The following is a 13451-nucleotide window of genomic DNA, read 5'->3' as shown; positions in this document are numbered from 1 at the left end:
TTTCTCACCAACAAACTCTGGTGTTCCGAAAATATTTTTGAATTCATTTCCAAAATCAATTTTGTGTGCTAAACCGAAGTCAATAATCTTGATTCGAGGCTTTGGTACATTTTTGTCCAACAACATTATGTTTTCAGGCTTGGAAAGGTAGGAAAAGAGAGAAAAAGGAGATTACATATTGGTACAAAATGTCTGATACGTTCCAGTGCTATTCAGTGTTGAGCACTTCCTGTATATTCAGCAGAGAAATCCTGCTTTTTCCTATCACAATTTAACATGATAAAATCAGCAAATCAGAGTTTCATGCTGATGACAAACAGCTGATTACTGCAGGCACAAAATTCTACTCCTTATGGATACAACAGTTGCAGTTCTCATTTGGAAAGATCCTGGTGAAACACGTTCTCTTCAGTAAAGATCACAACCCCTGTTTATGATCACTGCAGTTCTGCTAGAAGCTTCTAAAAGACAAAAACTATTAAGGAATATTTGATCAATACTGCCCCCTGAAAGAGTTTTTTTTTTTTTTTTCACAGGAAGTGAGGAAACAACAAATCAGGGAAGTATATCTCTCTGCTTTTGGTTCTCCGAGAGAAACTTTAGGAGTGGTCCAGCTCCCAGACTTTAACGCTTGAAATCCTTTCATAGATGAATAGCAGGTTCTTGTATTTAGCAATTACTTTTTAAAATACAGCAAAAGATTCTTTACAACACAGAATCACAGAATGGCTTAGGTTGGAGGAGACCTTAAAGATCATCTACATCCAACCTTCTGACATAAGCAAGCTTGCTACCCACCAGATCAGGCTGCCCAGGGTCCCATCCAGCTTGGCCATAAATGCCTCCAGGGATGGGGCAGCCACTGCTTCTCTTGGAACCTTACCACCCTGTGAGTAAAAGATTTCATCCTAACATCTAACCTAAATTTCCCTTCTTTTAGTTTAAAGCCATTCCCCCTTGTCCTATCACTATTTGACTTCATCTGCCAGTTCCCTCAGAACCTGTGCATGGATCTCATTGGGTCCCACGGACTTCTGCACCTTCAGGTTCTTAGATGGTCTTGAATCTGATCCTTACTTACAGAAGGCAGATCTTACTTCTTCCAGTTCTTACCTTTGCTTTCTGCAGCTGGGGTGGTGTGGCTTAGAGCCCTTGCCAGTGAAGACTCAGGCAAAGAAGTCACTGAGCACTTTAGTTTTATCTATATCCCTCATGATTACATCTCCAGTTTCCTTCCAGAGAAGGTTTACACCTTCCCTGGCCTTCCTTTCATTACTGACATACCTGTAGAATTTCTTCTTGCTCCCTTTAATGTCACTGGCTAGATTTAAGTCTGGGTTTTAGCTTTCCTAACCTGGCTGCTCAGAGAACTCCTCTGTAGTCCTCCCAGGTAACCTGCTCTTCTTCCACTCCCTATAGACTTTCTTTTTGAGCTTAAGTAAGTCCAGGAGCAACTTGCTGATTCATGGAAGTCTCCTGGCATTTTTGCCTGTCTTCCTTTTTCCTTGGACTGCATCAGGCTTAGAGAAGATGGTCCATGAGTACTGACCAGCTTTCTGGGGCCCCTCTTCCCTCCAGGGCCTTATCCCATGCCACCCTGCCAAGTTCACAGAATCACAGAATCACAGAACCGTAGGGGTTGGAAGAGACCTCCCGAGATCATCGAGACCAACCCCCCTGCCAAAGCAGGTTCCCTACAGTAGGTCGCACAGGTAGGCATCCAGGCAGGTCTTGAACATCTCCAGAGAAGGAGACTCCACCACCTCCCTGGGCAGCCTGTTCCAGTGCTCCGTCACCCTCACTGTAAAGAAGTTCTTGCGCATGTTTGTGCGGAACTTCCTATGCTGCAGTTTCCCTGAAGAGTTTTCAAGTCTGCTCTCCTGAAGTCCAGAGTGGCAAGTTTGCTACACAACCTCTTTCATACTCCAAGGACTCCAAGGCTGCCCTTGAGCTCCACATTACTCACCAGCCCCTCTTTGTTGGTGAGGACAAGGTCCAGAATAGCACATTTTCTTGTGGATTGCTGTACCACTTGGAAGAGGAAGCTACTATCAACACATTCCAGGAACCTCTTCAACTTCTGGTGCCCTGCTGTGTTGTCCCTCCAACAGATATCAGGGGGACTGAAGTTCGCCATGAGGACCATGTTTTGTGAATGTGAAGTTGCTCCTATCTGTTTATAGAGAGCCTCATCCACTCAGTCTTCCTGATCTGGCAGCCTGTAGCAGGCTCCCACTATGATGTCTCTCTTCCCTGTCTCTCCTTTAATCCTAACCCATAAGCTCTCTGTCAGCTCCTCATCTGTCCCCAGGTGGAGCTCCCTGGACTCCAGCTGGTGATGTAGTGGGCAACACCTCTTCCCCTTTTCCCCTGCCTGCCTTTCCTGAAGAGTTTATGCCATTTATACCATCCATTCTATCATGTCTCGGTGATGCCAATGACATCATAGCCGTGTAGGCACGCACATGCCTGCAACTCTTCTTGCTTGTTCCCCATGCTCCATGCATTAGTGTGCAAGCATTTGAATTGGGCTCCCATTGAGGCTAATTTACCAACTGGAACTCCTTTATCTTTCATCTTAGGTGCAATCTTACTGGCTTATGATCCAATTGCAGGTCCGTAACACCCATTATCATCATCAGCCTCAAAGTGGGATGGCTTGAAGATTCCCTTTCTCAGAAACTCTGGGTTAAACCTTCCTGATTAAATTGGAAAGCTTGTTGCCAAAGATGGTCTTCTGCTCTGAGAGATGAACCCGTCCTCCTATAGAAGACCAGATTTCTCAAAACTAGTTCCATGACATAAATAGCTGAAGCCCCATTAATGACACCACCAGCCCTGTTCATGACACTAGACTTCAATGGATGTTGTTCACAGCCGTGTGCATTCCTATATGCTCAACATACCTTTAGATCAAAGTGGGCAATTTGAAGAGAATGGAGATACTGAACACCATTAAGTATTTGCTTGAGAAATTCTGTGGCTTCCTCCTCTGTAAGAGATTCTTTTTCAGCTAAGAAGTCGAAGAGCTCTCCACCTGCAACACTGGGAAAACACGATTAGAGTTATTGCCAAGCTTGTTTTAAGCTACAAGCTCCTTTAGCACAGTTATTATCAGACCAACCTCAGAAAGCATCGAAAAGCTTATAAATTGTCAGCATCAAAGTAGAAGATGGAAAACACTTAATTCAGTATCTGAAATAATAATTACCCCCAACTTCCCTGAAGAGGAAAGATTACAATAGAAAAAGTTCGTTTTTTTTTAACAAAAAAAGGTTGGAACAACTAAACATACATACATTTACAGGAAGCTGTATCCAAATTTAAGTAAACTAAAACCCACATACTCAAATCATACTGAATATTAGAAAATAAAGCTTGTCTTTGCTCATACACCCATATGACATCAGGTTCTGTTCGGTTGTATTTTATTGGAAAATACAAAATTCAAAACTTTCTTTATAATAATTATTAGTATTGTTTTTTTCATTGTTCTTTTAAAAAATGAATTAAAGAACACAACTTCTCCAAAGTGTTCAACTCTTGAAAAACATTGTGTACTCTCTGAAATAGTGTTATTGCACTCAGCATGCGTGTTATATTTCTACTCTAATCTACCACACAACTTCTCTAACAGGGAGAATCTACAACTGCTCTTAGAACAATTTAGTTGGCTTTCTGGGCTGCAAGGGCATTGCTGGCCCATGTCCAGCTTGCCACCCACCAGTACCTCCAAGTCTTTTCATCAGAGCTGTGGTCTATCTTTTTATTCTCCAACTTGTAGTGACAGTGGACATTGCAATGATCCAGTTGTGAGATCCTGTACTTGAATTTCTTGAACCTCATGAGGCTCTCCTGGGCCCACTGCTCGAACGCCTTTAGGTCTTTTTTGATGGCATTCAGTTTCTCAGGTGTGTGACTGCACCACACAGCTTGCTGTCATTTGCAAACTTGCTGAGCATGCACTCAATCTCACTGTCAGTGTCATTCATGATGAAGATACTTAAAAGTGTTGGCCCCAGTATTGACCCCTGAGGGACACCGCTCATCACTGATCTCCATTCAGGCATGAGCCAATGATCACTATTTGCTGGTTATGATCTTGCAATTAGTTCCTTGTCCAATGAACGGTCCATTCATCAAATCCTTGTCTTCCATTTTGGAGAAAATGATGTTGTGCAATGCGTGTGTCAAGGGCCTTACTGAAGTTCAGACAGACAACATCAGTGGATCTTCCCTTGTCCACTGACACAGTTTCAGCTTCAGAGAAGGTCACCAAGTTGGTCAGGCAGACCTGTTCTTGAGGAAGCCATGCTGGTTGTCTTGCATCATCTTCTAATTTTCCATGTGCCTTAGCACAGCTTCCAGGAGCAGGAGCATCTGCTGCATGATCTTCCCTGGCACAGAACTAAGGCTAACAGGTCAGTAGTTCCCTTGGTCATTCTTTCTATCCTTCTTTAAAATGGGTGTGATATTACCTTTTTCCAGTTCATCAAAGACTTCACCCATTTGCATGATTTTTCAAATATCATTGAGAGTGTGTTGGTGACTACATCAAATAATTCCCTCAGGACTCCAGGATGCATCTCATAATGATCCATGTATTCAGCAATGTTCAGTCTCCGCTGGTGGTCATGAAACTGATCTTCACTTACAGCAGGAGCGGCACTGCTTTCCAAACCCGATCATCTGATTCTATCTGCTCAAAGTGTGTGTAAAGAGCAGCTGCCAATCAACACTGATGTAAAAAAATTGTTAACTACCTCAGCCTTCTCCTTGTACGCTCTTACCAGTCTGCCTGTATAGCTCACTAGGTGGGGAGTATATACCCTCCTAAGCTTTCCTTTTCCAGTTAATGTACCTGTAAAAGACTTTTTTATTCTTTGCAATCCTTGCCAAGTCCAGTTCTAATCTGGTTTTAGCCCTCTTCCCAACTACATACCTACACAATGTAGCAGCATCAGGTTACCTGTCCCTATCTTCACTGCATTTTCTTCTTCCTCTCCAGTTTGACTAGTAGGTCCTGGTTCAGCCACACTGGTCTCCTTTCCTACCTTCCTACACTTGGAGATGGAGAGCTCTTCTGCAAGAATGAAAGCTGCCTTAAAGATCTGCTAGTTCTGCTCTGCTCCCTCATCCTTGAGGACAGATCCCCAGGGGAGTTTTGTTGACTTCACTCCCTGTGGAGCTGGAATTTGCCTTTCCTAAAATTTAGCATCTTGATTTTACTTTTTATCTGTCCTATATCCCTCAGATGTGTGAACTTCACCATTGCATGAAGTGAACAAGAAACAAGATTCACAACTTTTCTTAAAAAATAATCAAGCTTTCTTCAGTATAAGAACACCTACAGAAGTAACTTGCCACTCTACAACTGTTTTTTCCTGTTTATAAAAACTGCACTATTACACAGAAAGGTGTTAGAGACAGCAAAGAAAGTCACATTATCCCTTGTATTTTGTACAATACTGATAATTTAAAAATTATATGTATACATATCAGAAAGCACAACCTAATACAGTATTTATAGTGTCTTTCTGTGGGGAAAAAATAATCTGTGCATGATTTAAAGTTCTAATTATGAAAAATAATGGGATTAACATATAACAATAGTTAAACAGTCCAGGCAAGTTTCTGGAAATACATTTGACTTACTTTATCGTGTCTACTTTTCAAGAGACTTAATCTGCATTATTGTAATGCAAATTACATGAAAAGTGTATTTTAATGAGTTCTTGGAGCCTTCACTGAGCTGCCTAGAAGACAATAACAGTATTGTTTTGGGTATTATTTGGGGTGTTGTAGTATTTTCTTCATGAAAGTAATTATTAAAACAAGTGCAAAATGAAATGCCAGAATTACATTACTTCAAGGAAGAGAGATAATTTCAGTAACTTTTTTGTTTGTTTGTTTTAGAAACATTAAAATGAAATTGCTGCAGATTAAATACAGTTGATTATGTTATGCAGGCTGGTCAGAAAGATCTTACATATGGATGCATATGCACATTCCCTCATTCTTTGCTTCCCTCTGAATTAAAGTAAAAAATTTCAGAGAGCTTAATAATGCAGGTATTGTTTATTAGCTTCCTTCCAATGCTTATTAGAAGAACGTTTACTCTGTTACCTTCCTGCTGACCCTGGTTAGGTCTGATATTAAACACTATCACCGTAGGTATACAGAAAATCATTGCATCATTACAAGGTAATTGTTATTTTAAAACAATTCATAGAGTGCTAATGCATGTCTGCACTCAACATGCTTTACAAGCTAAGTTTTAATTCTGCAGTTTATTTACTGGCTCACAGTTCCCTTGATCAGTGGAATCTACTCTCACAAATTACATAATCACTTTATATACTCAGATTCACATTGGATGATCTTGAGTGGACTTCCAAAAATTTCGGATTAAGAAACCGCTTTAAAAAAAGCCAGTCTAAGACACTGGTTCTCAAACCTATGTCAGTCCTCACAAATCTAAAATACTGTCAGGTTTTCAAGTCTAGTCCTGTGCTTCAGCCAGGATAATGTGTTCCCATACTAAATAAACACAGTGTAAACTATTCTCCCATGTTTAACTTTAGAGGTGAAGCTGCAAGCCAGAACTGTAACAAAAGAAAACCTTACTCACCAAAATACCTGCACGTAGCCTTTCTGCTGCATGGCAGCAGTCTCAATCTAAAGGAGAAGAGGCAGACCATTCAACTCCTAAGACTAACCTTGCAAAACTTCAGCCTCTCCCAAGAACAACACTGGTTCCACTGCCAGCACAGTGACCCAGCACTGTTTCTCATGTACCAAAAACAAGTTAGGCTTGATACTGCTGGTGAATGAATGCCCTGTTTAAGTCTAGCTGAAACCAGATCACTAGACAGGCTCCCTGCTGCTGCCAGAGCCCTGCAACCTGGCTTCTTTAGACACTACATCGGGATCCAGGCAGCATTGCATAGCTGACTGCTGCCAACAGACTGGGTGCGAATTGCTTTCCTCAGGGTGCGGAGGAAACGAGTTCACTGAGCACAAGGATTTCCTTCTGCAAAGCACCTGGGAATAATGATATATTGTATCCTCTGGAAGCGCATAGCTTTTTCTCTATCTTCTTTTTCTCTGTGCACTTTTTGTTTGCTAGCAGTAGTTACAGACAGCTTTCTGAGCAATTCACCTGTGCATTGACAACTCTTCTCTACAAACTGCTACCAAGTGACAGGTCAGCAACAAGACATATCTCTTCATATTAACATTAACAGCTGAACTTTAGTCACATCTGAATCCCATTACAGTTCCAAAACCTTTACTTTCACCATTATGTAACTGTTTCCTTTGAAGCATTAACTCTTTGCTGTTCCTGAATTAAACCTTTCTGCTTACCTTTAAATTGGAAATGTTCTGCAGTTACAATAAATAGGTTGTTCACATATTTGCTTCAGTAAACTAAAACTTGTGACTCACGGGTATCACATTTTGATCCTAGAGGCCAGTTTTTATCATTTTCTGTGCTGTAACACAGAAAGCTGCAAGGACTGAGTAAATCTATTTTCACTGCCATAACATCACTTCACTTCATACTGTTTCAAGCAGCAGTGCACTTGTTTTTAGAAGCAGCAACAGCCCTGAACTTGAAAATATTCTATACAATCATTTTTACTAAGAGCAACACTGGTATCACTGCATCCCCAGCACAACTAGGCAGCAATGCTAGTTTTCCTGAACTGGTGTAAGTGAAACAAAGACTTGGGTCTGCTGCATTTACATAAATTGCAGCAGTGGTAAGCACAGTTTCTCGTCTTTCCAAAGGAAGGCTGATAAGATGTTTTCGCAGATCACATATTTCCTCTGGGAACTGAAATAGATCACACCTGCCAAAAAAGGACTTCCAGATAGTACTGTTTCAAGTTGTCAGGTCTCCTCAACTAGGAAACATCGCTAACCAGCAGACCTTGGAGGAAGTCATTATAGGAACTGGCACAAGGAACTTAAAACCAATTAACCTTCAAAGTCAGTGTGGCCACCTCATAATGACTCAGTCACATGCTGGGTTGATCACATTGCTTATATGATAATATTGCCTAAATGATAATTAATGATTATCTAACGATTTCTCATGAAGTCAAAGAAAACAAAATATAAAACACTAAGCCCTTGTTTCAAACAACTTAACCCAACTTTAAGCTTAAAAGATTTAACCAATAGATTTCAAAATAATGTGAAGCAGAAAAGCTAAAATCCCGAATCAGTTTACTCCAATTTTTAAAGCAGATTTAACTTGGGAAGTTATCTGAATCATTTTCTACTACAGAGATTGGTGCCCTTTCCTAATCCAAAATATTGTGTTATCACTTGCAGAAGAAATGCTCTCTTCTGTAGAGTCTGGTTGTCTGTGGTCAACTGTCTCTCTTACGATTCCTTGAATTTTTTCAAAATATGAGTTTTCTGTCCAAGACTAAAATATTGCTACTTTTTTTTTTTTTTTTTTTTTTTTTTTTTTTTTTTTAACAAAAAGAAAGCAACCAAAGGCTTATTACTGCATTACAACTTCTTGTCATTTCACTGCTCCAGTCCATGGTGGAGATACACACTGTTGTGAAATCCTCTTGTCTCAATTCTGCAAGTATACAGACCAAGAAGCTTTGGCTTCAGAATAACTAGCCAGAAGAACACGTGCTCTGTAAGTGGGCAGGGATCTAAACAGTCAACTTCCAATAAGATGGAGACTTGAAAACATCAGTACATCTTTCTGCACCCAAACACATCTGTTAAGTCTTTTTTCCTAGGTGTTGAAATACTCCCTGTAGTTCTGTCTGACAGCCTGCAATTCAGGATTTTGAAGTCAAAAGGTAGCACATCTCAAGATCAGCACTGTGGAGCATGGTTACCTGCTGCTATCTCCCACTAATCTCTGAAAAGCCAGTACAAGGCTCTCAAAAACAACTTCTTCGCAAGTTGCAGGTAAATTTAATAAAAATATCAAGGCTATTTTAGTCAAAATACAATTAAAGAAACTGTGCTGACTTCAAACCTCAGTGGAAGTCAAGCTATTTTAAGCAAAGTAAGTTAATTCTGATGAGATACAAGAGAGATTCCAGAGTTCATTGTTATTTGTACTTATTTTTTCGATAAGCAACTCAAGATGTCATTAGAATTTTATATATGGATCTACTGTCCACTCTTTGCTGTGTTCTGTTTTGGTAAATATTATAGAGGTGCCAAGAAGGTAGCAAGAATGGCTTGGCTGGAAAGGACAACAAATATCATCTGGTTCTAACCCCCTGCCACAAGGAGGGCTGGCAACCACGAGATCATGTACTAGATCAGGCTGTCCAGGGTCCCATCCAACCTGACCCTGAACACATCTTGGGGTGGGGCATCCACAATCTCTGGGCAGCCTGTTCCAGCACCTCATCACCTTCTCTGTGAAAAACTTCCCTCTGACATCTAACCTAAATCTCCTCTCCTATAGTTTAAAACCATTTCCCCCTGTTCTGTCTCTATCTACTCATATAAGAAGATGATAACTCTCATATTTATAATCTCCCTTTAAATACTGGAAGGCCATACTGAGATCTCACTGGAACCTTATCCAGACTGAACAAGCCCAGATCCTTTGGATTTTATTTTAAAGGAAGTATACAGGAACTAACTTCTGAAAAGGACAAGCCTTTATACTTAATGTTCAATAACTTGCAAGTAATACAATTCCTCTCCCAAGCTGAGACTTTAAAACCATTCTTCTTATTTTCTAAATTTTATAAACAGATTTTCAACATTCAGCAATACGTTACAAGCATTAAGATTCTTAAATTAAGATTCATAATGCTCTCCATCCATTTCTATGCTCAACATAATATTTGAAAAATCATGGCTGTTGGGTGAAATCTCTGGTGACCGGAAAAAGGGAAACATTACTCCCATTTTTAAGAAAGGAACAAAGGATGATGCAGGGAACTACAGGCTCGTAAGCCTCATCTCTGTGCCTGGGAAGATCATGGAGCAGATTTTTCTGGTTACCATGTTAAGGCACATATGAAACAAAGAGGTGATCTGAGACAGCCAGCATGGCTTCAACAAGGGCAGATCATGCCTGACCAATCTAGAAGCCTTCTATGATGGAGTGATGCCACTGGTGAACAGGGGAGGGCGGTGGATGTCATCTTCCTGGATTTCTGCAAAGCCTATGACGTGGTCCCTCACCACATCCTTCTCTCTAAATTGGAGAGGTATGGATTTGAATGATGGACTGTTTGATGGATTAAGAACTGGTTGGCTGGTTGCAGCCAAAGGATTGTGATCAATGGTTCTGTGTCAGGGTGGAAGCCAGGCACAAGCAGTGACCCTCAGAGGTCAGTCTTGGGACCGGAACTCTTCAGCATCTTCATCAATGACACAGATGATGGCATCAAGTGCACTCTCATCAAGTTTGCAGATGACACCATGCTGAACAGTGCAGTTGATACACAGGAGGGAAGGGAAGCCATCTAGAGGGACGTGGACAGGCTGAAGAAGCGAGCGGGCCCATGAGAACCTAATGAGGTTCAATATGACCAAGTACAGGGTGCTGCACTTGGGTCAGGGCAACCCCAGGTATTTATATAGATTGAGGGAAGAACTCCTTGAAAGCAGCCCTGTAGAGAAGGACTTGGGGGTCCTGGTGGATGAGAAACTGGACATGAGCCAGCAGTGAGTGCTTGCAGCCCAGAAGGCCAACTGTATTCTGGGCTGCTTTAAAAGAGGAGTGACCAGCATGGACAGGGAGGTGATTGTTCCCCTCTACTCAGCTCTTATGAGGCCCCATCTGGAGTAATGCATCCAGGCTTGGGACCCCCAGCACAAGAATTCCAAGGAATAGGCCCAGAGAAGGGCCATCAAGATGATCAGAGGGCTGGAGCACTGCTCTGATGAGGAAAGGTTGAGGGAACTGGGCTTGTTTAGCGAGGAGAAGGCTCCAGGGAGACCTCACTGTGGCCTTCCAGTAAATTGAAGGGAGCCTATAAACAGGAGGAGGAACAGATGTTTATGATGGTGGATAGTGATGGGACAAGGGGGAATGGTTTTAAACTGAGACAGGGAAGGTTTAAGTTAGATATTAGGAGAAAGTTTTTCACACAGAGGGTGGTGAGACACTGGAACAGGTTGCCCAGAGAAGTTGTGGATGCCCCATATCTGGATGCATTCAAGGCCAGGCCAGACATAGCTCTGGGCAGCCTGATCTAATGGTTGGCAAGCCTGCTGGTAGCAGGGGGGTTGAAACTAGATGTTCTTCGAGGTCCTTTTCATCCCAGGTTATTCTATGATTCTACGAACTGAAGACTTTATTTTTAGCAAAGTATGAATGGATAACTCTACCCATAGCTTTCCTGTGTGAAGTACTCCACTACTGCTATCAATCCGTTTTGAAAAGTGAAGCCAGTTGGATTTTTTTTATTATTATTATTCTGAGCAATTGTTATATAGGATTTAGGGTAAAAGCACTTGTTCTTTTCTGGTGCATGTAGAAAGCACCACACATTGATAATATTTTGCAGGTCTGCAGCCTAAATGAAATCCTAAGGAAATGGAAGGAAGAACAAAACAAAGTAGTCAGATACGGTGCACCCAGTTACCAGCAGGCCAATGAGAAGGTAACCAAAAGTGTCTGAGGAAAGAATGTAAACTTGCTGAGGGTGTACTTGATCCCAATGTTGAAGTCATTGATAAAGATGTTTATGAGCACCAGTCCCAAGTCAGACCAATAGGGCACACCATTCATCACTGGCCTCCACATGGACATAGAACTGCTAACCACAACCCACCAGGTGTGACCATCCAACCAATTTTTTTCAAGCAAATAGTCTATCCTTCAAACTTCTTTCCCCAATTTAGGGATAAGAATGGGACTATGTCAAAAGCCTTGCAGAAATCTGGGTAAATGCCGTCTGTTACATTTGCCTTTCCCTTGTGCAGTGATGCTGCTACTCCACAGAAGATCACCAGATTGGATAGACACAACCTGCTCTTGATGAAGCCGTTGTGCTGACAAATATTTCAGATTGTCTCCTCATCCTGAATGTTCTCAGCACATCTACCAGGACGATCTTTTCCACGATCTTTCCAGGCACAAAGGTGAAGCTCACTGGCCTGTAGCTTCCCAGATCTTCCCTTCTATTCTTAAAAAGGGGAGTGTTGTTTCCCTTTTTCCAGTCATCTGAGACTTCATCTCACTTCTCAAGCACAACTTCTCAAAGATTTTGTAGAAATGGCTTGGTAGATAAAACAGCCAGCAGTAAGACAAGGAATGAAGTAGACAAGAAGTGATACAACAACTATCAGTCTGGGACTTGACATGTAATATATTTATTTCCCTACTCTGTCAATATATTTATTTGAGATTGCTAGCAAATATCTTAAGATACTTTCCCCTCTACAGCACAATGGTAGTAACTTCTACTTCACAGGCTGGATAAAAGAATTATAAATATGAAGTGCTATACTATTAAGGTGAATATTTCTCACATACACCTTGCGGCATGAGGAAAAGCTTTTTACTGAGGTGGTGATGGGGTACTGTAGAAGGTTGCCCAGTAAGGTTGTGGATGCCCCATCCCAGGAGGTTTCCAAGGTTAGGCTGGATGAGGCCCCAAGCAGTTTGATCTACTACTGATCTAGCAGCTAGCAACTCTGCCAAAAGCAGGGGGATCAGAACAAGATGATCTTTGAGGACCCTTCCAATACAAGCCATTCTATGACTCTAGGATGCATGCTGTTTGGCCCCAGAGACTTGTACACTTTTAGTCTCATGAGGTGGTCTTGGACTTCCTCTGCTCTTACAGTGAGGGGAATTCTGCTCCCTTGATGCTCATCCAAAGGTTCAGTGATGTAAGAAATGTGGGAAACCTGACTACCAGTGCAGACCAAGGCAAATAACTGCTTGAGTGCCTAAATCTCCATATCTGCTGTTGCCATTTCTTCCTTCCTGTTCGTCAGAGAAAAAATGGATTACATAGTTATGTATTTGAGTATATGATTAAAATAACAATCTTCCCACATTTTCAATGGCTTTGTGTAATACCATAGTGATTTTGAAGATAGTAAAAGTTGTTTCTACAGCAATTACAGCAATTCAGTTTATAAAGGGTTGGCTAGTGTATCCTCTGTGCTACCTTTTGATACAACAAATAGCACTTCTTCAGATTAATATTCATGTAATAGTTTTGAGAAGTGGAGAAAAATCTCTGACACTACATTGGGATTATTAACTTGGCAATATGATTAGCTAAACAGCTATATAAATAGTCTGCTGTGCTTCACATTATCAGTTTTATGAAATATTAACTCACACTGGATGCAGTAACTGTTTCCATTCAATAAAAGTCAGGAGGTACACAAAGACACGCATGGTAGCCTTGCCACCAAGGGAGCTTTTATTCCATGTGAACAAAAAAAAAAAAAAAAAAAAAAAAAAAAAAAAAAAAAAAAAA

The 13451-nt window shown here is 41.2% G+C and overlaps 1 protein-coding gene across 4 annotated transcripts in view; it reads right to left on the bottom strand.

The window, feature by feature from the left end:
* DAPK1 (death associated protein kinase 1) overlaps positions 1–13451 on the bottom strand; it is a 91969-nt gene that overhangs the window by 39055 nt on the left and 39463 nt on the right. For all 4 annotated transcript variants that reach the window (XR_006180267.1, XM_042877401.1, XM_042877403.1 and 1 more), the window contains exons 4-5: positions 2907–3045; positions 9–138 (exon numbers count right to left, since the gene is read on the bottom strand). Coding sequence is in view for 3 of the 4 variants with exons in the window: in XM_042877401.1 (XP_042733335.1) it covers positions 9–138; positions 2907–3045 (269 nt within the window). In the remaining variant the exon portion in view is untranslated. The remainder of the gene's footprint in view (positions 1–8; positions 139–2906; positions 3046–13451) is intronic.

Source organism: Lagopus leucura, unplaced genomic scaffold, assembly GCF_019238085.1.
Source record: "Lagopus leucura isolate 7727_CA_CO unplaced genomic scaffold, USGS_WTPT01 Super-Scaffold_100018, whole genome shotgun sequence".
NCBI lineage: Eukaryota > Metazoa > Chordata > Aves > Galliformes > Phasianidae > Lagopus > Lagopus leucura.
The sequence above is the reverse complement of the archived record's forward strand: the minus strand, read 5'-3'. Positions and strand labels throughout refer to the sequence as shown.